The sequence below is a fragment of the Camelus ferus genome, chromosome 18, assembly GCF_009834535.1.
Source record: "Camelus ferus isolate YT-003-E chromosome 18, BCGSAC_Cfer_1.0, whole genome shotgun sequence".
In the NCBI taxonomy this organism is placed as follows: domain Eukaryota; kingdom Metazoa; phylum Chordata; class Mammalia; order Artiodactyla; family Camelidae; genus Camelus; species Camelus ferus.
This window is the reverse complement of record NC_045713.1, coordinates 6,834,607-6,862,059: the sequence shown is the minus strand read 5'-3', so window position 1 is coordinate 6,862,059 and position 27,453 is coordinate 6,834,607. Positions and strand designations below refer to the sequence as shown.

At 53.0% G+C, this 27,453-nt stretch overlaps 2 protein-coding genes across 6 annotated transcripts; both read left to right on the top strand.

Annotated features, from left to right (window-relative positions):
* Window positions 1-557: 557 nt before the first annotated feature.
* AGFG2 (ArfGAP with FG repeats 2) lies at window positions 558-20,756 on the top strand. Of its 3 annotated transcripts, none has more exons than XM_032459694.1 (13): window positions 558-936; window positions 9,113-9,206; window positions 10,042-10,157; window positions 11,268-11,421; window positions 12,003-12,165; window positions 12,866-12,991; window positions 13,653-13,685; window positions 17,060-17,177; window positions 17,367-17,449; window positions 17,637-17,717; window positions 18,632-18,760; window positions 19,072-19,157; window positions 19,535-20,756. In XM_032459694.1, the coding sequence occupies exons 1-13, from the start codon at window positions 716-718 to the stop codon at window positions 19,592-19,594; spliced, it is 1,464 nt and encodes a 487-aa protein (XP_032315585.1). In that variant the 5' UTR covers window positions 558-715; the 3' UTR covers window positions 19,595-20,756. The 3 variants fall into 3 exon arrangements, with proteins under 3 accessions (XP_032315585.1, XP_032315586.1, XP_032315587.1); XM_032459696.1 differs by lacking the exon at window positions 558-936 and adding an exon at window positions 1,483-4,923; XM_032459695.1 differs by lacking the exon at window positions 13,653-13,685.
* LOC116657470 (insulin receptor substrate 1-like) lies at window positions 20,690-27,423 on the top strand. 3 transcript variants are annotated; one of them, XM_032459691.1, is made up of 4 exons: window positions 20,690-20,820; window positions 24,854-25,304; window positions 25,513-26,624; window positions 27,023-27,423. In XM_032459691.1, exons 2-4 carry the CDS (start codon window positions 24,908-24,910, stop codon window positions 27,080-27,082), a joined length of 1,569 nt encoding a protein of 522 aa, XP_032315582.1. In that variant the 5' UTR covers window positions 20,690-20,820; window positions 24,854-24,907; the 3' UTR covers window positions 27,083-27,423. The 3 variants fall into 3 exon arrangements, with proteins under 3 accessions (XP_032315582.1, XP_032315580.1, XP_032315581.1); XM_032459689.1 differs by having other exon boundaries at window positions 20,696-20,820; window positions 24,902-25,304; XM_032459690.1 differs by lacking the exon at window positions 20,690-20,820 and adding an exon at window positions 20,827-24,109 and having other exon boundaries at window positions 24,902-25,304.
* Window positions 27,424-27,453: the final 30 nt, after the last annotated feature.

Below are 27,453 nucleotides of genomic sequence, written 5' to 3'. Positions count from 1 at the left end.
CCTAAGGCTCTCTGTAAAAAGATTCCTACGGCATGAGGGTAAGAGTAAATAAAGTAGCGTTTCCCACTCCCTTCCTCAGAGAGCTTCCTTCTTTCCTCGACTCCCCTTAACCCCTCATATGGCCACTTCCCTTTGGCTTTGCATTCTTCGCGGCACTATATAGCTGAAACTAGGCCTTTGAAATTTAGCGGGAATTACCGTCATCCATCGGGAGGATCAGAGATGCGCATGCGCGGGACACCCACTCTTTCTCGCGCGCTATCTCGACAGCCTCGACAGCCAATCGGAGTTAGCGTTGGAGCCCGAGTTCCGAGGACTCACCAATCGAGTGTGGGAGGCGGGCCGCCCTGGAGGCAGTGGCGAGAGGGGGCGGGGACAAGGAGAGAGCACGCACAGTTCTCGCGGCCAGGGTCTCTGCAGGCCTATCCGAGAGGCCTGAGGTCCGAAGGCAGTGGGGCGTGGCGTTGGCGGCTCCCGCAACTCGAGGCCGGCCAATGTCGGGCCAATCAGAGTAAGGAGGTGGAGAAGACTAACCAATCAGCTTGCAGTACAGGAGAAGCAGTGGGGTTGAGGAGTCTCGCGCGGATGCCGCCGGCTCCCTAGCTTCTGTCAGGGGAGCCGGGCGTGCGGAGGTGGCTGAGGAGGCGGGAAGGCGGCAGTGGTTGAAGAGGCGATTGCCGACTTGCTGGGAGGATATCCGAGGGATTGAGCAGCCATGGTGATGGCGGCGAAGAAGGGCCCAGGGCCGGGTGGCGGGGTCGGAGGAGGAAAGGCGGAGGCGGAGGCAGCCTCCGAAGTGTGGTGTCGCCGGGTGCGGGAGCTGGGAGGCTGCAGCCAGGCCGGGAACCGCCACTGCTTCGAGTGCGCCCAGCGCGGGGTCACCTACGTGGATATCACTGTGGGCAGCTTCGTCTGCACCACCTGCTCCGGCCTCCTGTGAGTGGACCGGCGCGGGGGGGGGACCGGCGGAGAGTGGGAGCTGGGGACAGCGGGACCCGGGGCTAAGGGACAGAGCTGAGGTCGGGGGCGGTGAGGAGGCCTGGGATGCGCCGGATGTGCCGAGAGGGTCGTCTGCTGCAGAGGTGTCATGGGGAAGGGAAAGGATCAGGGGAGACAAGATACGAATCGAGTCGCGTTGCAGGGGAAAAGACGGACATCGAGGGAACTGGAGAAACTCCCCAAATGAGGCGAGGCGATCCAAAAGTGGGGAGAAAGTGGGGAGAATTGAAGGAAACTATGGGGGGGGGGGGTAGAGATTTAAAGGGCCAGAGGGTGACAAACACCTTGAAAGGGAATTTCACGTAGGAGGAGGGCAAACATGAAAGAGATAGGACAAACTGGGCTCAAGATGAAGGAGTACCTTTCTTCCATCTGACTTGTGTCCATCCTTGGAGCGTGAGATGGAGAAACCAATTTAAAACAAGGTAAGTTAACCCAGGCTGACAGCACAGAGATAATGGCAGGTTCCGGTGTTCAGGAGCAGATCCTAATCTTGCAGGGCTTTGGAATGCTACCCAGAGGTACCCAGAGGTGGATTTCTTACAAACCTAAGAGACAGGTGCTGCTGGGTTGCCCTGTTAGAGGGCTTAACTTTTCCAAAGGTTTGGTGATCTGGATGAGCCATCCTTAAGTGTAATAATTTACACATTTAAGCTCTTTGTTGCCATGGCTTGCTCCTGGTAGTAGCATCTGGCAACTCTTTCTAGATTTGAGGGGTTTTATTGTACAATCTGCAGTGCTACGCTTGGGTCGTGCCTGAGTTAATTCAGAGCCACAGTTCTAGCCCAGATTTCTGGTTATGTAGTAAGGTTCTTTTTCCCTCTTAGGGAGTTATCTGGTTAGATGCATGACTAACATCTGATACCAAGCCTGTATGTCTATTTTTTATAAGTTTATCAAGGGATTTATTTTGACTTTTTTTAGTATTAATACATTGGTTTGGTTGGTTTCATTTTTAACTAGAATTGCTTTCCTTGTTTCTTCTTACACTTTCAGGAGCTGAGGAGGGAGCTGCATTGTTCTTTCGTGACAGATGGGAGAACAGAAGCAAGACAGGTTTAGTTAACTTATCCAGTGCCAGATGGGGGGTGCTGTTTTCAGCATTTGTTGTTTGATATTAGTTATGATCATGGCAGACTAGAAATGAGGATCCAGGTCTCCTCATACAATTTAGGGTTATTTCTCTATTCAGTTTTTACCTCCTTTGCCAAACTTCATGTTCCAATCAACCTCACTTGTGCGTTGTGAGGTTGGACTTGACTTTGGTCCAGGTAAAAGCATTTTGGCTCTTGGGACAATGATTTAGAACACAAGTAGGAGTGTCAAAAGTTGAGACAGAGACTCAAATGAAATAAAAGGATAGAGACTTGAGACTGGGACAAGTACTTTGAGGTGAATAGGAGCAAGTTTAGGGATATTTCTAGCGTAAAGTAGAAAGAGGGCAGATTCCTGAAGACCCTGTTTATGAAAAGGCAAGTCCGAATAGAGAGACTGGAGAGAAGTAAAGGGAAGCAGGGGGATCAAACTGATGACAAATCAGAGTCTAGGTCCCAGGAAGAAAATGTCAGGAAACAGCGTTAATTCATTCCCAAGATGAGCTGTGATGGCATGAAAGATAAAACACTGAATAAGTGGCAAGTGCTGGTATCATTGTTATTATTTTATAGTTCTTGGTTTAAAGGGTCCCACAGATAACATTTCCCTTCTATAATGAATATTCCTCAATCAGAACAGAAGGAGGGCCAAGGGATCTGACTCACATTCAAAACCTGGTTTCTTTTGCTGGAAAAGTTAACTCCTTAAATATCAGTGCGCAGTTTGCAGAACTTTATCACTTTCCCCTGTGATCATTACTGTTGACCTCATGAATGCAAAGTCAAACACCAGTGATCTGGAAAGACCTTGGGTAGAGGCAACTGTCGCCTAAGGACCAATTAATTTAACAGAGAAGGACTTCAAGAGGCCTGTCTCTGTCTGGGCTGTGTGTACTTCCAACTAGGGGCTTACCTCCTTAGGAACTTAAATTCCAATAGGGCCAAATGGTGAGAATCTATCAATCCCCATCCCCTTTTTTCAAGTTTCAAAAGATTTTAGAAAGGACATTTTTCCTTAGTATTTTGGTAAAGCATTATGAGAATCACTCAGAGTGACTCTTGATGGTAGACTTTAGGGCACACATTTTGGTAGTTGGGAAGTGAGAAGCTAGGCCAACCCTTTGTTAGCAGGAAGTAAGGGTAGAGTGAAGGACCAAAAAGCTGGACCAATAAATGAAGCTGAGCTGAAGACAGTTGAGATTGTAAAGAGAGAAAGATCAGAAGAAACTCTACAGGAAAGCTGCAGTCTCCCTGGCTGTGACTGTCTGCCTGGGTTCTGGTGGTTTGGGACTCTCTTTTGCTAATTGGAGTTCTAATGAGCATGGACCGGGGCAAGGCATCTAAAGCGATGAGGGTCTTACCAGAGTATTACCTGTGTCCTTTGATGTACCTTGGGAAGGGCTGGGAGCTGGCAGGTGGGCCACAGGCAGAGTGTGAGGTGAGGCGTGCTTATTGCTGGCTGTGGAATGAGGAGGGACCGCACTGTCTAGCAGGCAGTGGAGAGGGATGGCCCCACGATGTCACGTTCACCACTTAACATCTTAAATCCACGTGGTTGACTGCCCATAGATGAGGATTTTGTGGTGACAGGAAGTGAAAATCATAGTAGGCCAAGAGCCTGCACATCTGTCTAGTCAGTCAACAAATGTTTGTTGAGTATCGAGCCCCAGGCACCGTTTTAGGCACTAGAGATAGGGTAATGAACACAGCTGACAGAGTCCTGTCTTCACGTAGCTTGTGAAGGCATGGACTCTAAATAAATCATTATATATATAATCGCAGGTAGTGATTAGCAATATGATGTAAAATAATGCTCAGCATGGGCTAGAGAGTGATGGGAGCTCATACTGAGATGTGATGATGAAAAGAGACGAGGTGGGGAGGGTATAGCCTAGCATGCACAAGGTCCTGGGTTCAACCCCCAGCACCTCCATTAAATAATAAATAAATGAACAAACAAACCTAATTACCTCCCACCACCAAAAAAAAGAAAGAAAAGAGTCAAAATATGCTTTCTTAAAAGATGATGATCCTGAGGGGCGGGGGGAAATTGGAGTATCATACTTAGCACCATAGCCAGAGAAAGGAGACAGCGGGACTGGCTTTCTTTTGAAAGCCAGTTGTCTGTTGAGTGTGTTACAAGTCTGTCTACCACGTAGCGGGCTGGAGTGTTGTGGGGGCAGCGAGCAGAATTACCAGGTTTCCCCTCTGGCTGGACTGACTGATAGAACAAAGTTGACTGTTCCAGCCAAAGTTGAATTTGCCAAGATCTGAAGGAAAATGTAGATTTTAATACTAGTGGGTGGGGATGACTATGCCTTTGTCTCATGCATGTGTGAGCTCATCCTTGCTCTCTTTTTTTAATGAGAAATAGTTTCTCAGCTGTAGCAAAAACCCACAGTGCTGGTGTGAGGGCCTGAGAGAGAGGCTGCTAGTTTCTGTCGTTTCTAAATTTACATACACGCTGCCACAATTGTAGGTCCCAAATTTGACCTAGTTTCATTCATTTGGTTTTCTTCCAATACCTAATTTCCTTAACCTGGATATAGATCCTTTTAATTTCCCCAGTATGTACATGCGCTTGTTTATCTCTATTTCTGACTCGTCAACAAAAAAGTGAATCTGCTATTTGAAGCGAAGGAGGGATAAAAATTGCCACTTAAAGGGATTTATTTCCAAAGCAGTGCCTCAGTGTTCTTTCTTGTTCCAGTTTGCCTGGATGCCTCAATGGATAAACCACTTTTCTTTAAAAAGAAAATAGATGATGAGGCCCGAGATCTCACTGGCATCAGGGACGGGCACTGTCTTTGACACCCAGTTTTTCAGCAAAGTACGTGACATGCTTCTCTGACCTGTGGGTTTGGGTCCATCCTTTAATCCATCGCCCTTCAGGTCTCAGTAGTGGATACTTGTCTCTTCTGCTTCCACACAGCTTGACTGACAATGGGATTAAGTCAGGATTAAGGTGGACAGAGCTCTGGACTGGGTATCAAGAGTCGTGCTTGACAGCTCTTCATTTGTGACAAGTTGCTACCCTCCTGGTGCCTTAGTTTCCCCATCTGGCTTGATAGGAGCCGTTCCCCACTGAAGCACTTTTATTTCCATGGAAGGAAAGATGTAGTGGTTGTTCAATAATTCAGTAGTTTTCCATCCGTCTGGGTTGAAGAGGTAGACATATGTCTTGCCCTTATTTTAGTCCTATCCCTCTGCCCCCTCCCACCTCACCTTCATAGTCACTTCTGCTGAGCAGAGGTGGGTAGAGCCTCTAAAATGACGGATTTAGGCACTTTATCACATAGGGCCCTTGGACAACTTGAAAAGCCCCCTAAGAAAATAATAAATGACCAGAAGAAGGAGAAGAAAAAGGGAAAAATGTGAAAGGATTAAGACTAAGCCTGAAGAAGAAGGTAGCTGGTAATATCAGGCTTCTATGTGGCTCCCTGGGAGAGGGAAGCTGTTCTTGTCACTGAAGAAGAAATGGGTTGAAGCAGGGGAATTTAGATTAGGAAGAAATTTCCTAGAATTAGTGAAACTGACCCTAGAGCAAGGGCTATAGGGGAGCTTCCTAGGAGGGACTATAAGGAGCCTCTAACAGGGACTGTTCTTAGTAATATTTGGGTCCAAGATAAGACCTAACCTCGTTTAGCTGAACCCTGCTCAGAGGCAGAGGAATGGAATCCCAGGGGCAAAGAAACATCATCTAGGGTGTATGAATTTGAACACAAATATTCAGAGGTAAGGAATTCCCAAGTCCAAACCTGGCACAAACGAAAGAACTCGGGTGCTGGGTGGAACTGTTTTTTTTCCACTGTCAACCTGGCAGAACCTTCTTATCTGAGCAGCGAAGCAGGTTTGAGGCTTTTATGAAGCGCAGATAGAAGCAAAATATGGGCCAGTTTGAGGGTGATGACCACAGAGGAACAAAAGGTCTGGTATTTGCAGAAATAGTAGTATGCTGAATAGAATCAAAGGGAGGGGAGTGAGGCCGAGAGAGAGGGAACTGGGCAGACTTGCGGATCTCTGCAAGTCCCTTCGCTTGCCAAGAAATTCAGCGTCCTTCAGAGAGTGATTCCAAGTACTTCCAATGCCATTTGGGCGCCCCGTGAAAAAGAAACTGAAGTATAAAAAGACATCGTGACTGGGCTGAAGGGCTGAAGGCTTGAGTCTTAGTAATGTACTTGCTTTCAACTAGAAAAACTTGCCCTATTCTGGACAAATACGTTTATCTCTACTTCCCCAGCTCCTCCTGGTTAGAAATAACGGAATAGATTTGCTGTGATAACCAAAGGGCAGTGCCTCCTTCTAGCTCTCACTTCTTTTGGGGAGAAGCTGAGAGTTTATGTTGGGGAGACTGGGCACAGCTTGGAGAGCTGGGTCTGTTTAATTCCAGGCCAGTGATTCCCATCTGGCCCAGTGCATGACCCTGGTGTGTACCCAGTAACGCACAACACTCCTAGACCATTTGATTCTGCCTACTGGGAGGTGAGGGGCTCTTGTTTCGAAATTGCTTCTCTCAGCCAGCAATGGCCTCTGTGATTCAGAGACAAATGCTCTGAGTCATAAGCCACGTAACTAGGCCCTCTTCCTGGGCTGCAGAGTGTTACCTTGTAGACTCTCCCTGCCCCCAAACCGTGGCTCTGGTTATACATAATCCAGCCTACAGACATCAAGGTCAGAGCAGTGCTTTTTGTACTGTGCTGAGGAAACATCCTGTTCCATCAGATTCATTTGGCCCAAAGCACCTAAAACACATTTTCTCTGTCTTCCCTTTATCCTGTCTCCCCCCCACACACCACCCCCAAAAAAACCTCCTCCAGTCCAAGCTCAGCCATAGGAAGTTCTGTTGTTCTAAGCACCCCCTCTAGATTGATGAGTGGGTTAAGTTCCTGGCTCCCAACCCCACCCAAGGAAGCACACCTCCCTGTTTATGCTCTGCTAACAGTTCCTGGTTGTCCTTTCAGGAAATGTCAATGACCTTTTTGTGATAGGCTTAGAATCTGTTTTTCTAGTGTAAACATAAGACATTCTACTTTTCCCATGACCATTTCTCTCTCCTCCCCACAGCATCCTGGTGCCACATTTCTCCCTGATCTGACTGTGTGTGCCTAAATGGCACCCTGCTGCGTTGAGACCTACCCTTGCCCAGGCTCCCTGGGTCTTTCTTGTAAGCAAGTGCCTGGTGATGGAGGACTAGGTCCTGTAATTTTTGTATCCCCCCCCAGTGCCTGCCACAATGCCTTGTATTTTAGCAAGGTAAATATTTGTGAGTGGGAGGTGAAGTGGAGGATCCAGATTATAGGAACAGAGAGGTCTGCTCTGGCTAGACTTCAGAAAGGCCTGGCGTCTCAGGGGGAAGGGCGTAGTGGTTAAGGTGAGAAAGGGCAAAGGAAAGAGTATAAAAGCAGGCCGGCTGGACTTCGGAACAAAACCAAATCAAGCCATTGGTAAGACAGACTTCAGGAGAGAAAGCCGGAATAGCTCTGCAACGCAATCAGAAGAGCGTCTTCGGGTCAAATCAAGTTTAAGAGCTGTTGTCTGACGCCTGGTTACACAGCCTTGCTTTTAGTTTTCCCTGCTCTTACGTTTCCTGGGGGGGAGGGGCAGGAGTCCTCCTGGATATTGTTTATCCTTTAAAGGGGTCTTTTGAGACCCATTGAAGTCTAGTAGCAGAAGTGCTCAAAACACCCCCAGTTGGAGCCCCCAGGGTCCTTCCTGTCCTTTGTTAGAACCCCATCATCAGTAATTTATCACCCAAAAGAGCAGCTGCCCTTCACTGTTTACTTTGTACTCTGTCACTTGTCCCTTCTCCCAACCTGGGCTGCCTTCACTTACACTAACACATGCACTGCCAGTCCTCCAGGCGCCTGTAAGCTTAAATGTGTGCTCTCTCCACCTTTCCCTAAGATTTCCATTTGGTAAGTTTTGTTTGCTTTCCTAAGGGCATCAACCAGGATCTTGCTTTGCCCGTTTTTTCCCCCGGGGAGTAAAAGCCCAAATAGGCCTGATGACTTGAGACCGTCTTTCCTACGTGTGCCTGTGTGGTCTTTCACTCCTGGTCCCAGGGTCTAGTTTATCTGTTTTGGTTCAGCCAGTTTTGTTTTAATCTAATGAGGGCAGTAGGACAACACTAGAGTAAAACTGAAGGTGAGGAAAAGGGAACCTCTGAAACGCTGCCTGGCTCAGCCCCAAGTTCCTGTTAGAATGCTCCGGAGGGCGGCTGAGTGGGGGCAAGGAAGCCTTCTCTGCTGTAATCGCCACAGGGCATCTGTGGGCAGAAGTGGACTCCCAGGGAGTTAACAGAACACACAGAGCTGGCAGAAAAGCATCACTCCAGGGTACCTGTTCCTGACTCAGGCCAGTCTTGTATCTCATGGTTGAACCTGACTTCCTCCTGCTTCATTGAAAGATCTAGAAGTGAGAAAGTCTGGAATACTTCTCTTCCCAGAGATCGCTTCCTAAAAGAGAGGGCCCCTCTCCCTCCCTGCACCCTCCCAGCCTCCTGTGTTGGCAAGAGGAGGGGCAGCCAGCCTAGGGACTCTTCTGTCTCCACATCCGATCTTTGTTCGGACTATCAAGAATAGTCGTGGGCCTTCATTTTTGGCCTCCCTCATGTTTGAGGAATTTGTGTCTTCATGGGCTCTGGGACCTTGAGGATGTGCTGTAGGTCTAAAACTGATAAAGCAGGAAATGAAAAGTGATCACATGTCTGTGTTCCCAGAAGTCCCCCTCAGCCTGAACACTGAACTGCTGGGGGCTGAGCCAAGGTGGAGGAGGCTTCCGATGGGCAGGCTCTACCCTCCTCTCCAGAATGACTGGGCTTCCAGCATGTTCCTGACTTTCGTCCCTGTCTCTCATTAGAAGCCTCCAAAACATTTACTTCCCTTCTTTCCTTGAATTAGGAAGTAGCTTCCATCAGTTTAATTTATGTGTTGTTTTATACTTTCTCCCTCCCTCTCCTCCCACAAACCAACCTGCAGTGTTGACTGCATTCTACTTCTCTTTCTGTTTCTCTCCCACAGGAGAGGCCTGAACCCCCCCCATCGAGTCAAATCCATCTCCATGACAACTTTCACGGAGCCTGAGGTAGTGTTCCTGCAGTCCCGGGGAAACGAGGTGAGCGGCCACAGACGGAGCGCTTGCGTGCTGTGCTTCCTAATGGTCGGTCGGTGGACTGTTGCCTCAGGATTATAGAAAAACCCTACAGTTTTCTGTTCTGTCCCCATTTCTCTTTATTTTTCAGTATGTCAGGTATCTAATCTTATCTGATCTAATATTTATGAAATCTTAGTTATACAAATTGTGGTTTGTCCAGGCCCCTGGTTGGAGGAATCAGGGGAAGGAGCAGGATCTCTGGGGGTGGGGGGTGGCCCTGGGCACTCGAGGAGGGACATGTGCCATGCCGATGAGCACTCAGAACGGACTGGGCCACCCCTATAAGAGCTGGAGCCAGCTCTGCTGACCTGAACCTCAGCAACTGGCTTTAAGCCCATGTCGTTTACTTGACAGTGAGTTAAACCCCTTCTCCAGCTAAAACTTGCTGGTAGGGAGATGCCAGCCTTGGTGTTAGCAGTACCCCTAGCTTACAGGTGACTGACGTACTTGGAGGATGCAAACAAAGACCTCTACAGGATGCTCTGGAAACCTCAGCTCTGACCGTCGTTCCTGCCCCACCCCCATCCAAATTAAGTTTCCCATAATTCTCATGGCCCACTGTTTTCTGTCACGATATGTAATTATAGATTTATTTTTATTTATCTAAGGCATGACCTCCCCACTAGGTGATGACCTCTGTGAGGACAGGGATCATGTCTGTGTTTGTAGGTACACCCAGATCCTCGCACTGTGTCTGTGCTCAGTGCACCTTTATTGATGAATGAGCTGGAAATGGTATATTCCCATTTCGTGCTTTCTGCCCCAACTCCGCTGTTACCTGACTCCATTCCTTTAGGTTTGCAGGAAGATTTGGCTGGGTCTTTTTGATGCTCGGACATCTTTAATACCAGATTCCAGGGATCCTCAGAAGGTGAAGGAGTTTCTTCAGGAAAAATATGAGAAGAAGAGATGGTAAGGAGAAGGAAAGAGATGGCTCTGGACACGTGTGTCCCAGACATGCTTCATCTGACAGTCCAGTTTCCAGAGCTGAATTGAGGCTTCTCCCAAAGGCCAGTTGAGGGTGGAATCTATTCCACTCACATGCTAAAGTTAGGGCTAAATTCTGACTTCAAAATAATAAGGGTACAGGAAAGAGCAACTTGCTCTCGATCACTAACCTGGCCGATTTGATGTCCCTTCTTTCGGGGAGATGGCCAACTGAGGGGAGAGCTCAGCCCCCTACCAGGGAGTGTGGCTTAGTTTTATACAGCTCAGCTGATCTCATTTATGGAGCGAGGCAGCTGGGAGCACATGTCCTATAGCTTTATACTGTTAACCCAGGATTTATAGGTACCCTGTTTTCCTGCTGAGGAATCGGCATCTCTTGCCTTTCCTCTCCCCAGGTGTCACTTCCCATTGTTTGATTTCTGGGGTGTGTGCATGTTGAGGGGTAACTGTGGGGTGGAGAAGAGAATTCAGGGAGCAAGGAGACTGGTGGGGATAAAACAGCATTTTGGAGTCCCTCCAGGGGTGTCCTCGGGACAAAGAAGGCACGTCCCAAGGAGAGACCACATCCACTGTGGAAGGGGATTCCATCCGGAGTAGCAGGGGCCGGCAGGATAGACTGTGAGCACTTGGAAGATGAGGCGGCAGGAACTTTTTCTGTGGAGCTGAGAAAAAGGAACCTGAAGACTCCCCCAGGAGATGAGAGGGGGAACTTTGGGAGGAAGTTGAAGAATAGGCCCGCCTGTCCATCAGCACCACTGCAGGTGTTTATTTCTTGAAGCCCAGATGGTTTGAGTGCCAGAAAGAGGAGGGAGAGAAGAGGGGAAAACAGGCAGAAGCGAAGAGCAAAGTGAACATTGCTGTAGGGAAAGAATGAACATCTGACAGTAAAGGGGGAGCTCAGGTGGTGAGGCAGAACTTTGCTAAATTGCTAAATTCCCTTTAGTTCAAAAAAGAATTAGTAGGGAAAATGCGAGAGGACTTTGACTGCTGTAATCTGTGTTTTCTCGAGTATGTAAGCTGAGCAAGGCTCAAGGTTTTACCCTCTCCTTTCAGCCTAACTGTTCTTTCTTAAAGGTATGTCCCCCCAGACCAAGTCAAGGGGCCTGCTTATAGCAAAGGCAGTGCCTCCACCCCTGTCCAGGGCTCCATCCCGGAAGGGAAGCCCCTGCGGACACTTCTGGGGGATCCCGTGTCATCTCTCTCTGCTGCTGCCTCCACCTCCAGCCAGGTAACTCTCAGATCTGAAGGTTAACATTATTTTGGGATTTGGGAGATGGTGTCAGTTTCCTAGGTCAGATCCCCTGGACTTAGCAGCCAACGGTACAGGAGGTGTGAGTTGGTTCTCAGCCCTGCTGTTACCTGTCTTGTATCTCTTACCTTGGACTTGCATGTTTTGGAAGAAAGAACCCAACAAGAAGTGGTATTTAGGGAAGTCAGAGTATCAACTTCAAATCTGACCCTTCCTCTTAAGGGAAAACGGAGAGGTCAGGACACTGCTTCAAGCACCTGGGAAAGACAAGGAGGTGACAGCCGCAGGGGGACTGTTGGGCAACATCCCTGTATATCTCAGGGCCACCTGGACTAACATGCTCTAAAGTGTGTGGTATCCGGAGCTAGTGGACTGAGAAGACAAGAGTTAGGTATGAGACGGGCAAAGACAGCTTCTGCCCGAGAAACCTCTCGGTTGAGGGCAGTTTCTCCCTCTCTTCTCTCTCCACTTGCCTATCTGGGGGCAGCCCGGGGAGCCATGCAGGGGCCTGGGTCATGTCTGGGATTCCAAATGCTGTATGTACTGCCTTCTCCTCCAAGTCTGTCAGTCAGTCTCAGCCTCGGACATCGCAGCCCCGGAGCGCTCAGCCGCCTCCCCACTCCTCAGTCAAGGCCAGCACTGATCTGCTGGCTGACATCGGTGGGGACCCCTTTGCTGCGCCCCAGGTGGCACCAGCTTTTGCTGCATTTCCAGCCTTTGGGGGTAAGTGGGACTTGGGAGGAGAACCTTCCTACAGCATAGGCACCCGTAACACAAGGAATTCACTCCCTTGGGGTGACCAAGATTCATGTGGCTGGCTCATCATGGGACTGAATGTGGCGGTAATTCTGAAGCATTGCAGCCGGAATGGTGGGGGTTAGACAAGGACAGCAGGGAGGATGTTTGGGAGTTTGGCCATGAAGCATTACAGCTGGGGGCTCCTAGCACTTCTGTTTAGAACTCTAGAAATAGCTTTTTTATTACTTTCCCTCTCTGTTAAGTTGGGGGGAGGGGATTGTTACATGTTCCATTTCCCCTGCCCTCTTCCCAGAGATCAGCACCAGCCAATAGAGGGTTGAACCAAGTGGTTATCTAGTTTCCCTTTTTCCTTTTTTAAGCCTTTTCCCACCAACAAAAATTTTTTCACATGATTCTGCCCAGACTAGGTGCTGACAAAAATGTTAATAATGCCTCATGGAGTAAGGATGAAAGCGGGGAATGAACTTGGAGGCCCCTGAAATGCCCTTTCCCTCGCATGTGTCTGGCTGTCTGCTCTAGGCTTCTGCCACCTCCCTTTGAAGAGGAACCTGTGGGAAGGCAGATGTCCCATTGAGTGGCCTTTGGCCTTCGGAATTAGTCTACGTGATGTAGATTACACATACGTTCTATGTAAATATAACCTGTGTATCCTCTCCACCCGTAGGCCAGACGCCTTCCCATGGGGGCTTTGCCAACTTCGATGCCTTTGGCAGTAGCCCCAGCTCTTCTGCATTTGGAAGCCTTCCTCCGGCTGGCCAAGCCCCCTTCCAGGCCCCACCGGCACCCCCAGGTAAACTCTGCCCCTCTGGCTTCTTTCTCTCTCGTAACTGCGTCTGGTTGTCCACACCCGTATTCGCCCTTCATTCACATCTGCACCAACCCAAAGAACTGAACAAAGAGAGGAAGCTCCAGGGGGAGGATGAGAGGAGACTGACGAGATGCTTGTCAGAGGAAGGGGCTCTCATTCTGTTTTTTCATGTAAGGAAAATGGCTACAACCGCAGCAGGAACTGTGCAGGTTGTGTGCCAGGAGGCTGCTGACTGGGAAGTGTGGGAGACCTGAGACCTAGAAAACTTGAGGACATGACCTTTCCCCTGGAGTGCTCTGACTGTCTCTGCTGTATGCTGCTCATGGGGCGGGGTCAGCGTCCAAGGTGGTCCCCAGAAGTCCTCACGCATCCTTCTTGGAACAGAACCTGCAAACTTTGTGTCGTGCCATTCGTGTTATGAGATTGAAGGAGAGTCCAAAGGCCACCTTAAAGCATTCGGTTCCTCCCTAAACTCCAGACATCAGTCTTCAGAGCTTTCAGGCTGCCCCCTTCCTTTGGACATCCTGCACACCAGTGGGCAGCCCGAGCACTGTGTGTGAAGACTTGGGACAGCCGGTGACTTACACAATCTCTCTCTCCCCCTCCCCTCCCCACCTTTTCCCTCCCCTACCCTCACTACCAGCCAGTCGGATGCTAACTGGAAGTTCCAGCTTTGGTAAGTTATTCCACCCGCCCCGCACCACAGCCTGCCCGAGGTAGAAGCCTCTATCTCAGGTCCTCTGGCCCTGGAGTTTTGAGGTTTGAAAGGAACCCCTCAAATTTAGCCTTTTTACAGAGGAGGCAGCCCAGCAGTTTCCCTAGCTATGCAGCCCACAGAGTGGCAGAGCCCAGCCCAAGTGCAGACTTCCTGACTCTGCTCTGCCCACAGCCCTCCCACCGTGAACTGGTTGGTGGTTTTTGGTTTTAATTTTTTTGTGTGGAACAAGAAAAGACATTTTATACTGATAAAAGTCAAAATTCACAGCAAAGTTCTCACATCATGAACTTAAAGTAACTGCCAGGGTAGCCTTGAAATTTGTAAAGCAAAAACCATTAGACACAGTGAAAATCTCATAAACCAACTGGAATAGATTCTCTCAGAAGATTAACAGATGGAGTAGACAGACAAGGAAGGAAGGAAGTAGACCATTTGAGTAACACTTTAGCAAGTTTGACTTAAGAAATATAAGTAGAACTTTGTAACCAAAAGACAGAATATATATTTTTTTCAAACATATAGCCCTTTTAAAATTTGACCGTATACTAGGAAACAAAATCTCCAGAAGTTCTGACAAAAAGAAATTGCAGAGGTCACATTATTCTATATAGTAAAAGATGTCCTAAACAAAGATGTCCTAATAAGTGTTCCAAAACAATGTTTCATGTCCTTAAAGGCATGAAGCAGGTAGGGAGAGGATACACACTTAAAACATGGAAAATAGACAAAAAGCTAATAGCCATAATGTGCTCTTTAAAACTGCCATTAATAAGAAAGAATAATGGACAAGGGATGTAAGCAGCTAATAGCCAGAAAAAAAAAAAACCATGAAAATATTCTCAATCTAACTGATCAGGGAAAATGCAAATTAGGGTAGGACAATAATTGTGCACATCATACTCACACAAACTTAAAAGATTAATCATGGCCGGTATTGCATGGGGAAATAGGCTCCTTTATATGCTGTTGGTAAGAATGTAAATTGGTACCTGAATAGTCAGTTTAACAAGAGAGAAGTATTCCCTGGAATGAGACCTGGAAAGGAAACAGCCTATTACAAGGTGGTTATAAATTGGTCCACCCAGAAATGCATTCCTAGTGCAACTGATTCCTTTAAAGAGAGAGCTTAATGGGCCAAGCCTTAAAGGAGAGAAGGGAGGCATCAGCCCTGGAGACGTCCCAGGCTGAACCTGGGAGGGACCCTTTGTCCTGAGTCTAGTCACCTCCAAAGCAGACAGCCCAGGGCCAGACCCAGCACCCACCACCATGGATGAGCCCCACGCGGAAAGAAAGATCTCTGTTTTGCAGTTGAGGAAACTGGCTCAACTTAGCCAGTGACTTGGCCAAAACCAAATGCCTGGCCAGCGGCAGATGCCATTCACTTCCGTGCACACCGTGATCACGAGGGTGTTTCTGTGCACGTGGCACAAAGAGCCACTGGGGAGGAAGTAGGAAGATTTGGGGGAGAGGTGGGTGTCTCTCCTGACAAGCCTGGTAGTATTTTTATATTTCTGAGGGGGAGTGTGGAGAAGGGGAGGTTTCTAAAAGTGCAGTTTCCCTTGAAGCTGTTATCAGGCAAGTCTACAAATCCAGCTGTGTGCAGTGAGGCTCTGGAAGCGGGTAAGAAGCCAATGAGAGCGCAGGTATTCCTAGCGTTGGCCTCCCTTCTGAGAACGCGGGCCCTGGGTGGGGTGCCGACCCCTGCTGAGCAAGGGCCGGCTCTGCCCTCTAGTGTCCGCCAGGAGGCTCACAGCACTGTGGCCGCCAGACGAGAGCCCCTGCCAGCCTGGGAAGGCTGAGGACCTGGTCCTCGCCAAGGGGAGTGCCCTGACAGGAGGGCCCAGAACAGGACTGAAGAGTCAGACCCAAAGAAGGCCAGGGAGCCATGTTTGCTTGGAAATTTCCATGTACCTTGAGCCAGTCGCGCAAAGGCAAGGCCTGGGGTCTTGAGAAGCAGAAGACCCACCACCAGCCTGCTGGCTTTCCTTGCTGGCCTGGAGGTTGCAGAGGATTGAAGACCAGCGAGCGCAGTGACACTACAGCTGAGCACAGGGCTGGGGAGGGACAGCAGCCGAGGGGAGTGCTGCCTTCCCCGTGCAGGCACTCCGGAAGCAGCACATCCCTGCAGCCTCCCGGCAGGCAGGCCTTGGGCCCCTGTCTTCCCTGCCGGGTTTCCAACTTCCCCCAGTTAGAGCCGGGTCCCCGCAGTTAGGCTCCGTGCCTGGCGCAGGGAAGACACCCTTCCCAGGAGGCTTTGGAGAAACTCACCCTTCGGAAAAGAAGAGCATAGAGATTCAAATTACAGTTCTGAGGCATTCGGGAAAAAGCCCCCAAATTTACAGACAAGAAATCGGTGCTGAGGTTTGAGGGGCCAGGGATTTGGGAACCACCCTGGCTCTGCCCTCTCCCTCCTTGCCTGGGGTCCTTACTTTTCCTTTCCCTCCTTGTCTCTAAGAAAGAAAAGGATCTTCCCTGGTCAAGGTTACCACCTCCTGTCCCACTCTCTACAAGGTTTTGTCCGCTCCACTCTCTTACCTGAATTTCACCTCAACCGTCTCCGCCTCTGCGGGCATGTTCCCCTTCTCCACAAATACGCTTCAGGTTGCCCCACAGCCATTCCTACCGAGTGTTTCTGCTGCCCTGCCCCTGCAGGTCTTGGGCCTCCCCTCCTCTCCAGGGAGGGCGGGAGAACCCTGCAGTGGGCCCTGTCCTGTGAGCAGTGTGTCCCAGCCCTGATCTGAGGTCATGGTGTTGGGCGGAGGGGGGCTGTCTCCCCATGATGGGAGAGGAGGTGGCTCCGATGGGGGTGGGAACAGTGCTGGGGAGGCCAGAGATTTCTGCTTGTCCCCTCCAGTGCCACCTCCACACTCCGTTAGTCCCCAAGCGCCCAAGCCTTTCTACCTGTCACAGCTCCTCTCCCACCCCCTCTACCTGCCCCTTCATATGGTTTATCCATAAATGGAAATGCAGGTTTAGGGAAAGGACCAACTTTTCCATCTCTTAAGGAAAAAGTGGAAAGTGTAAGCCAGAGTAGAGCAGGAAGGATGATGACCCATGAGGAAGAACTGCTTTTCTCTCAGCAGTGGTAGTTTTGAGCGCTTAAGTGAATTGACAGGGGCTGAGTATCACGTTGCCTAGAATTCTCTGTGGGAGATAAGCCCTCCAGACCTGGACGATCGGGGGACGAACGGGCTGGCTCAAAGGACCCAGTTGGTGCCATCACTCCCCTCCCTCCCCATTGCACCCTCGCCTCCATCTCTCCTGCCCCTTCCATCCAGTCTCACCGTCTCACGCCAAGCACCCCATTTTACTGTTTTCCTGTGCTTGCCCAGGGAGCAGCCAGGTGACTCCATTTGGTGCCTCTCTGGCACCTGCCAGTCAGCCCAACAGCCTTGCAGATGTGGGCAGCCTCCTGGGACCCAGGGCATCAGCTGGAGGCATCCCTGGCAGGTAGGTCCAGCCACTGGTGAGCTCACCTTCAGGCAGGAGAGCCAGCCAAGAAGGCCTGGCCTGGCTTTTCCCAGGCCACTCAGCGCCTTGCATCCAGCAGGATGGGGTTTGCCATCTTCTGGTCCCCTGCCCAGCTTACCTCCTTGGTGCTGGATAATGGGCATGCCGACTTCTCTCTCCATGTCGCAGCATCTTCGGAATGGCCGGCCAGGTCCCCACGCTCCAATCGGCCACCACTGGTGGAGGCGGCAGCGCAGGGCTTGCCTTTGGAGGTGAGTCTCTTGTGTAGATACCCAGGGAGGGGATCCAAGGCCAAGAGGAAATTAGGGACTCTGGACAGGGAACGGGGTGGAGAGATGCACACCAGGACTGAGAGGAAGGATCAGTTATCACATTAACCAAATGAGAAAAAAATAACTCTCTCTTCCTCCCACCTCCACCCTATTCCACCCCGAGCAGCCTTCAACCCTTTCACCACCCCTGCTGCTCACCCCCAGCTGCCTTCCACCAACCCGTTCCAGCCCAACGGCTTGGCCACAGGTAAGCCTCCCAGACTGTCCCCTGGCCCTGACTTTCTCCAGGACACAAATGCCCCTTCACACCCTTGCCCCCACCGTCAGGAGGAGCGCCAGGCAGCTTCCTGTTCACCCTTGACCAGCTCAGGCCAGACCCATTTAGTTTTCAGGCCACCTAGTGGCAAAAGGTAGAGGCATCCAAATCACCCAACCAGAATTTCAGAATTAGACAAAACAGACTGCCATTCACCTGAGCCTGTTCTGAAGGTTCACCTGTGACTGGTGGTGGCAGTGATTCTTTTTCCCCAACCTTCAGGCCTCCCTCCCTTCTGTGTCCCACCAGAAACCATGGCCCTGTTCCCTGCCCTCCTCAGCCAGAGTCCTGTGGTCTCCTGTCCCTCCCCAGCCTCTGCCTTTCTCTCTCCAAACTCACGCTCATGCCCCCCTCCTTTTTGCTTTTTGATTGTTCTCAAAAGCCTTGGGGCCAGGAAGAAAGAATGGCATTCCCCACCATGCTGACCCACGTGGCAGGCCCAGTGCTGAGGGCTTTCCGTCCATTATTTAATTTTCACAGCAGTCCAAGGAAATAGGCATGGTCCCCATTTTAGAGATGAGAGAACTGAGGTACAGAGAGGGCGAATGCTTTGCTTCAGTTGATGCGGGGTAACAGGTAGTAGAAAGCTGGCCCAGTTCCCCATTGTGCCCATGCTCATGACTGCCCTGCTGTGCAAGCCACAGGCCACGGGCAGGGGAGGGGCAGGTAGGGCAGGATGTGTGGACGCTGAGGGCTCCCGGGGCTCATGCAGGGTCCTTCTACTGGGTACCTCTGGGGAGGGACAAACTATATCCCACTTCCCCGTCTTGGAGGGACCTAGGAAGAACTCTTCCCCAGCCTCCCAGGTGGAACCTCAGCTGAGCCTTGTGTCCTTCACTCCACAGGGCCTGGCTTTGGGATGAGCAGTGCTGGGCCTGGCTTCCCGCAGACAGTGCCACCCACCACGGCCTTTGCCAGCCCCTTCCCACCGCCACTTTTCCCCCCACAGACCCCAATGACTCAGCAGCAGAATGGTAAGGGATTCAGTGTGTGTGTGTGTGTGCGCGTGCATGTGTGTGTGCATGATACAACTATGTATTAGGGAGCCAGACATCTGAGCTAGTTCCCTTTTGGACCAGTAGAGGGGACCAGGGAAGCAGCAGACCTGCCTGTGTCCTCTGTGCTCCACTTTTACTCCCGACTGTAGGAATCCCCCCTCTGGCCTCCTGCCTTGGGATGTAGCTGTGCGGCCAGCAGAGAGTCAGGGTGGAGTGGCCGGCACCAGCACGGGAGGGGGTGGGGGGGCAGGGCTTGTGTCTGCTGACTTTTTGCTTTTGCCTCCCAGGCTCTTCCTTTGGAGACTTGGGCTCAGCCAAGCTGGGGCAGAGGCCACTGAGCCAGCCAGCCGGGGTCTCCACTAACCCCTTCATGGTGAGTGCCCCAGGGCAGGCCATGCCCTGGCATGGGGCATGACCTTTCACGGGGGATTGGAGGGGTGCAGGATTGGTGGGTGGGGTTGGACAGAACCCTTCCAGAAGAAGAGGGCAACGTGGGACAGAGCTCAGATCCCCTCCTTGGGAAATTCTGCTGTGTCCCAGCCAGGAATGCGGGGGCCAGTTGAGGGGCCTCAGCTCTTCTGGGCTGTCGTCCTCCACACCTCCTGGGCCCTCCGCTTGCCTCCCTCACCTTCCACTTCCCTCAGCGCAGTAATTTTTAAGGAGAAGGGAATCCTGGGCTGCATTTCTTCTGTAGCCTCCAGGCTTTCCTCCCTATTCTAACAATTTGTGGTGGTTCTTGTTTCTTTCCAGACTGGATCCTCATCTAGCCCGTTTGCCTCTAAACCTCCTACCACGAACCCATTCTTGTAGCAATGTGTCCTCGGGGGCCTGTCTCTGGGGCCCCGCTACTCCCTGAAGCTCTGACGACCACTTGCCTGTGGCATTTCTGCGTGTCTGAGATGAGATGGCTCTTGCTTTGCAGGGTGGGGTCTTGGGGCTGGTGGAGGCGCTGATGCTTTGCTTGGGGCTTGCAGTGAAAAGGACGGCTTCCTAGGTCAGCTGCCCTAAGACTCCCTCCCTGCTCCCTCCAGCCCCCACCCAGGCAGGAGGCCCAGGAGGAGAGACACAGGTCCTGGCCTAGAGGAGCGACAGTGTCGTAATGCTGAAATTATTAATGATTTTGACAGTAACCCTCCTCCTCTCTGGCCATCAGCGTCCACAGGACTCCTTGACTCCCAGCCCTGTGGGCGGAGAAAGCCGTGGGCCCAGGCTGACCAGGCTCCCCTGTGGGAACAGCTCTCCCCCATGCCTGGCTTTCCAAGGCCGTTCTCCTCGTGGACAGCAGCACAGTAAGGAAAGCAGGGAAAAGGTGGAGATGAGGCGAGCCTGGTGTTGACGTGGGATGGAGACCAGACAGGCCGAGAAGGCCACGGGAGGCCAGAGTGCCTCTGCTGCCCCAGTGTGGCCAGCACGCCCTCTCTCCATGTTTTCGCTTCGCCAGCTCCCTCCCGTGTCCTGGGCACTCAGGATGCAGAGTTTCACCTACATATTTCTACATGCCCAACTTCTGTCAAGCACTTTAGTTAGCCATGGTGTCCTGTTTGGATACCAGTGTTTTATATTTATACATAGGGAGAGAATTTTCTATTGTAGCCTATTATATATATATATATATATATATATATATATATATATATATATATACACACACACACACACACACACACACACAGACTCACACATAGAGATCCACGCAGCCATTCTCCCTCCCAGACAGCTCTCTACACGGGGAATGGGATGCAGCCCCATCTGTGCCTGGACCAGCAAAGCCGGGGCTCCAGGGGTTGTGGGGGAGGGAGCCACAAGTCCCGACCACCCCAGAGCCTGGGCTTTTCCGAGGAAAGGCTTTGTGCAATTGGCTGTTTTGTTCCTTTCTTTTTTCCACATGCTTCCCCTGCCCCCCAGCCCCCAAACCTCTGCACCAAAGCTGTTGCAAGCAATGTTGGAAAAGAACCGCATTTGAAAGAAAAAAGACTCTCGTGGTCTTGTTCTGGGTCAGCTCGAGGGGCCGCATGTCAGTCCATGTGACTGCCCAGGTTGGTGATGATGCTGCTGGTGGCCCAGGACAGAGCCAGTCCCTGTGTGAACTGGAGTCCAGTTTTAGCAACGGAGGGAGCTGGGGCGAGGGGGACAAAGGAGGAGGAGCCAGCAGGGAGGTGGGCTAGAACCACTCCGGGTCAGGTGCATCCTCAGCCCTCCCCCATACCTTTCCACCTGGGATGTTGTGTCAACAGTCGTGTTGTCTGGGCTGTTTGTGTGGTGACAAGACAGACAGCTTGGGTTAAACATCTCACCTGGTGCAGGAGAGGCCCAGGGCTCAGCCCTGCTGTCAGGAGCGGCTCTCCCCCTTCCATGGTTGCCCAGAAACTCTGGCCTTCAGCTGTTCATTCTTGGGATTTCTCTGGGTCTTTCCACCCAATGACCTTTAGCAGCCTGACAGCAAGGAGAGGTGGGGACTATGTTATCACTCACTTACTTTTAAGGATTTTTCTGGAAATACCTCCAGCTGCTGCTCTTTGCACACCAGGTGTGGCCTCCCCCACCTTCCCAGGGCTCAGTCCCCATCCTGTCTTGTCTATGTTCCCTCTTTCCATCTGCCAGGGGTGCTTCCAGGTTGGACCACCATCTTTTTCCCCCCTGGTTATTTCATGTTCTGTCCCCTTCTCCCAGTATTTTTCTCTGTCACCCTTGATTATCTCTCTGTTTCCTTCTGTTTCCCTTTCAGAAGCCAGGGAGCTCAGAGCCAGGGAGGGGAGGGAAGCTGAAGTCTGTGTGGTGTAGGAGGAGATGACTTTTCTCCCCAGCTCCCCCACCTCTCCTTTCCTAGCCAAAAACACTGAGGTTTGGAGGTGAGATTTAAAGGCCCAGGATCTACAGTGCCTCCTCCTGTGTGTTTCAGTCACGTGCCTGCTGTTTCCCAGGGATCTCATTAACTGCTTGGTGCCCAGGCCCAGGACCTCCCTGCGGTCCCCCCTCCACGCCTCCCAGTCACTCTGTCCAACATGGACTGCAGCCAGTTCACTGGCCAGGGCAGGACAACCAGTCAGAGAATTTATGCTGGGTCAGCCTTTGACTCCTGGGCAGAAAAACCAAGAGTTCCCCGGGCACAGGCCGAGACCAGGACTGCAGCTGCCTGTTGGCGTGGAACAGCCCTGGTGCTGCCTCCACTGGGCCCTCTCTCCAGGCAGGCAGGCAGTAAGGGTGGAAAAACCTCTGACCTGATAGGAAGTGTCTTAAGTACTGGGCTGTGTCCCCCCTGCCTCACCCCCAGGGCCTCCCTGCAGGCCCTGCCTGATGGTTAGAAATCTGGACCCACACCAGGAGGCTGGAGGGACTCACCCAGGCTGCCACCAGGCTTCTGACCAAGTCCTCATGTAACCCTGGCCAGTGCTGTGACCGTGCTCTGAAGGCAACAGTCCTCGGGCTTAACCCCAGCCTTCAGCAGGTCACCGGCGCTACCTCTGTGGGTGAGGAAGCAGGAAGCCAGTCCCCAGAACCTCTGTCAAGCCCTCCATTCTCTCCACTGTGGCCTGGGAGCCACAGTGGGGGAGGGATGGAGGAAGGGGATGGCGCTGTCCCTGTATCCCCCACCACAGAGAAGTGAGAACCTGGGATGGAGGAGAGGGGCACACGGGAAGAGCCAGGCCATAGTGCCCCATCTCCTCCCTGTAGGCTGCTCTTTGGTAACAAGAGCTTCCCATAGGCACTTAGAACGTGGAGAGCCGCTCCCACGGCTGCCCTGCACCTGGCAGCCAGATGCACAGGTGGACCCCCTCAGGGTGGAGGAGGTGTTCTCACCCAGCAGAGCTGAGGTGCTACTGCTTCCTGGAGCAACTTGAGTTACCAGGGCAACAGGCTAAAATAAATCTTGTCCGGGCAGAGCCAAGGGCAGTGTTGTTGCCAGGGCAACTGATTAGGCCCGTTGTTTGGCTCCAGGCTTTTCCTGGTACCCAGCAGGCTAAATCACCTGGCATTGATTACCAACCCACTCGACCATGGTTGCTTGCCTGGAATCCAGGCACTCAGATTCCTGCTGTTTCTTGCTTTATCTTTACCTAGAGCTAGGGGTTCAATGACACGAGGCAGTCTGGAGCTGGTCCCTGTGACTCTGCTGTGATTTCACATGGGCCGGGGGCCTGCAAGGTGGCCTGACTGGTGGGGAGCAGGAAGGAGTAGATATGAAGAGACCCTCCTGCGGGTAACTTCATATCAAACCTGGGGAGTAAGGCTCCAGGCCGGGGGCACAGCAGGTACATGGGCCGTGGGGGTGCCCTGCTCCTCGAGGCAGCACCAAGGCTAGGAAGGAGACGGGCCTGCAGATGCCTTTTGTGTCCCTGCCACTTTGCACATGGTGCATATGTCAAGGCCACACTGGAGGCTATGGCTTTGAACACTCTCTTGGTGGCCACTTCAGGATCTGTCACATACCTGCTTCTCTCTGGCAACACCCATCAGTGCACTACCTGAGCTGCCAGCACCTCTCCCACACCTTGGAGAGGCTTTGGTTGACCCGGAGGCACCTGGAGCAGGCCCTGGGCGCTGCCTGCCTGCTGGCCAGATGCCCAACCTCACGATGCCAGGTGGTGCCCTGCATCACACTGTCACCATGACCCTTAAGGGATGTTCGAGGATCCTAGCCTCCCTGCACATAACACCACTAGCTTCTCCGGTACTTCAGCTTGTAGGTGGGCCCCTTCCTCCCAGGCCTGGGAAGTGGAGAATTGTGGATGGGAAGCCTAGATCTCCCTCCTCAGGCTTTTCTGGCCCTCCGACTAGTCTGAGAATAAGAACCAGGTTGCTGAGCTTCAGTACTTGTTACCTCTCCTTCCTCACCTGGAGACACCCGGGGCTTCTCCCTAAATACTATCTTCAACAGGAACCACAGTTGCCCTCTTCTCCCAAACCCTCAGCTCTCCACTTCAGGTACCCTACTTGCCATGACAGTGGTATCTGAAGGTCCTGTAAGGCCCCCACCCATGTGTCAGCTGCCGGTTTGTCTTGCAGAGCGTAGATGGACCAGCTCCATCACCCTCAGTGGGAGTGGGTGGTCCTTGGAAGGATCAGAAGTGGGATGTAAACATGTCTGAATCCCAACCCCATCTCAAACCTCTCAAGATGCACGGGGCAAAAGATACCTCCACCAGAAAGTCTGTTATTTCTGTGACCAGAGCCTTCGGCTGGCCTGGGCAGTGGAATTTTTGAATGGTGGTGGTGAGGAGGGGCTGAGGGCAATCGTGCAGCGAGAAGGAAGTGCCCCTGAGAAATGGTCTCTCCCTCCAAAGGATCTCCCTCAGTGGCCATCTGTCTGGGATGCTGGTGGGTAAGGTCTGTGCACAGGGAATGATCCAGGATTAATTTATCCCAAGACACCTCCTATCGCCCCAACCCCGCAAAGAAACTGAGCCTCTAGCTCCTCTGAAATCGGCATAGCCCAGCGCTTGGCCGCCCTGGCTCCTAGGATTACATGGGCAGGAACAGAACCATTCCTCGGTGGGCAGGGGGTACACTACAGTGGGGAGTGGCGGGAGCCGGAAGTGGGTGCTTCTGAAAGGTGGCCCGGTTTAGCGACCCCCTAATCTCCAGGACTGCGGACTCCACCGCCCCGCGCGGTCACCACAGACGTAGCTCCATTCACACTTGCCTCACATCATCGCTTTCTCGGCAGAGACGCCCGCCACCCCTGCGAAAGCCCACTCCAAGGGCGTGGGTAGGGTGAGGTGGAGGCCTTCCTGGACTTTCCAACTCAGAACTCCACTTCCACCCCCGGCGTCCAGCTCCGGGGCGCTCTAGGGTTAACCTCGCGGGGGTGGGGACTTCGGCACGGCCCGTGTTGGGAGGGAGGGTAGAGGAGGCGACAGGAGGCGCGGTCGAGCGAGCCTGGGAGGCGGTCGGAGCCCCGGGTGTCTCAGACTCCCGAGCAGCCACTGGGACACACGCTGCGTGCAGATTCTCTGCCCCAAACTTCACGTCGGGAGCGGGGAAGAGGCGCTGGGCATCAAGACGGGTGGCGGCGGGTCAGGACGCTGCCCTCCTCCCCGGGGACCGCTACTTCTACCCCACCTCCTCTAGCCTCTTCCAGCCGTCTCAGACCCACCCTCCTCGCTTGACTGCGTTTAGCCCGGGATGAAGCCCGAAGGCAGTGGCCCCACGACGACCCCGGAGTCCCGGTCGGCCGAGCTGGCTCTGGATCCGCCGCCATCCTGGACCTGCCCGCCTGATGTACGGCTCTGCGGCCACCTGCGGAAGCAGAAGTCCCAGCGCCGCCGCTTCTTCGTGCTCCGAGCTGACCCGCCGCGCCTCGAGTGTTACGAGACAGAGAAGTTGTTCCACACGGGCCGCCGGCCGCCCAAGCTCAGCGTGAGCCTGGCGGGCGCGTGCACCATCAGCAAGCACGTGGACGCGCGCCGGCGCCACCTGATCGTCCTGTACACCCGGGACCGCAGTCTGGGCGTGGCGGCGGCCAGCGAGGCGGAGCAAGAAGCGTGGTACTGCGCCCTGCTCGAGGCGCGCGCCGCCGCCGGTGAGGCCCGAGCCCTAGACCGCTCGAGACGTGGCTGGGGCGGGAGGGTCGGGTGATCGTGGATTTGGTTTATTCGTGGGCTGTCCCTGCCCCAGGTCTCCCAAACCAAGCCCAAACATGAGCCGTTTTCTTGTTTGCGGTCCCCGGGGCACAGTGACTACAACCTCCAGGCCCGGGAGCCCCCATGACCTGCCCATTGTCTCTCTAGGTCCCAGCTCCCACGAAGACCCCGAGGCCCGGATCCTCGCTCCGTTTCAGGACGTCTGGCCCGTGACGCTGAGGCCCAAGGGGCTGGGGAGGACACGAGCCCTGGGCAGCGGCAGCTACCGCCTGTGTCTGGGTTCTGGGGTACTGAGCCTGATGCGGAAGCCCGCGGGCAGAGGCTCCGAGGCCACCAAGGCATCTCCGCCGCTGGCCCTGTGCCTGTCCCTACTCAGTGTGCGCCGCTGCGGCCACGCAGACTCTTTCTTCTTCCTGGAACTCGGCCGCTCGGCACCCACAGGTTCTGGGGAGCTGTGGCTACAGGCTCCCGATGCTGTGGTGGCCCAAAGCATTCATGAGACAGTCCTGGCCGCCATGAAACGAATTGGGGACAGTGGTGTCAGTGGCAGGGCCGAGCCACTAACAAGAAAGCCCCTGATGAGCGCCTCCAGACCCTCTTTCCCCCAATCTTTTGAGACCCCCGCCTCTGCGGCCCAATCAAGCGGCCCGAACCGTTGGGGGTGCCTGGGTGCGAGAAGCCAGCAAGGAACCCCTAAGACCCTGGCGAGGCTGGGGGCAGCAGCCTCATACCCCGAGGGGTTGGAGCAGGGAGGGGGCTACATAACCATGGGAGCAGGGAGTGACTATGAGCCCATGGAGGGTGGCCAAGCCAGTGGCTATATGGTGATGGCGCCCCGGGGCCTTCTTGCCTCTGCCAGAGCCTCTCCCCACCGGCTGCTTCAGGATGCAGGAAGCACGGAATACGTGTCCATGAGCCACTGCACACCACAGCCCTTTTCCTTAAGCTCCATTCCCCATTCCTACAGGGCCGGGGCACCTGGACCTGGGCTCCAAGGCCTTTGTCTTGGCATCGAAGACAGCTGGGGACCAGCCGGGGCTCAGCCATGCTTGCGGCCACCGTCACAGTTAGCCGGGGAGTACGTGTGCATTGAGCACTTAGGAATGCGCACTGCCATACCCGACCTCCCTGACGGCAGCCTCAACTACGTTGACCTGGACCTGGTCCCTCCGCTGGAGGCGCGAGGCGATGCCCCCAAGACCAGGCAGCACCTGCACAGCTATGCACGCATCGAGTTCCAGAACCTCAGGGAGGCCCGGGTGAGGAGACCCCAGCAACCCTGCCAGGCCTAGCTGAGCGACAGAAGGGATGGAGAGAGAAAAAACAGGGCAAAGTTAACAATGCCTTCCTGCCGCCCCTCAACCCCACAAACCTTTCCCCAAGACGGAGAGGCTCTAAAACCCAGATGTCCGTTAGGACATGACAGGCAGAGGCACCGAGCTGCCCCTTAGGGCCCTGCCACCTACTGCCCTGCCACCTACTGCAGAGGCACCTACCCTGCCCCTTCCAGCTGTGACGCCTGGGAAATCTTCGGGAGAAGATTCACCAGGAAGTTGGATTCTCTTACAGGATAAAATCCTAAAACTCTCCACCTCCCCCAACAAACCAACCTACAAATTTCTTTCTCAGTCAAAGCTCTGATTCTGTTTCCTCACAGAGTTCCTGCAACATCACTCCAGAATCTCAGGTCATCCTTGGCCCCCAACCCTGCCTCTAACGATGAAGACATGGATTCGCTCCTCCCCACCTCCCCTGCAGTGCCTGCTTGGCGTCTCCTCAGAGCCAAAGAACTAAGCCCAGCCCTGTCCCAGGGCTGAACACCTGGGCCCCAGCACAAGAGGGTTGACAGTACCAGTTATCTTATGCTGGTGCCCCCTAAAAGTGATGTGACACCCCTAACTCCCTAGTTCGCCTCTCCCAATGCCAGCTATGTGCTCACACAATCCTCCCTTCTCCCCGAGCTGGCAGAACTGACGAGAGTCCTTGCTTTCTACACGCTGAGTCAAAGGGACTAAGTACACTCCCGCCCCATTAAAGGTTCCCTGCTTGATCAGCCTAGAAAGGTCTTAGGGCTATGGACTCCCCTGC

Coding starts and splice junctions, on each gene's coding strand:
- AGFG2 (XM_032459694.1), top strand. CDS start 716: ATGGTGATGGCGGCGAAGAAGGGCCCAGGGCCGGGTGGCGGGGTCGGA. Junction 937..9,112: donor ACCACCTGCTCCGGCCTCCT/GTGAGTGGACCG, acceptor TCTCTCCCACAG/GAGAGGCCTGAACCCCCCCC. Junction 19,158..19,534: donor TCTCCACTAACCCCTTCATG/GTGAGTGCCCCA, acceptor GTTTCTTTCCAG/ACTGGATCCTCATCTAGCCC.
- LOC116657470 (XM_032459689.1), top strand. CDS start 20,797: ATGTCAGTCCATGTGACTGCCCAG. Junction 25,305..25,512: donor CGAGGCGCGCGCCGCCGCCG/GTGAGGCCCGAG, acceptor TTGTCTCTCTAG/GTCCCAGCTCCCACGAAGAC. Junction 26,625..27,022: donor AGAACCTCAGGGAGGCCCGG/GTGAGGAGACCC, acceptor GTTTCCTCACAG/AGTTCCTGCAACATCACTCC.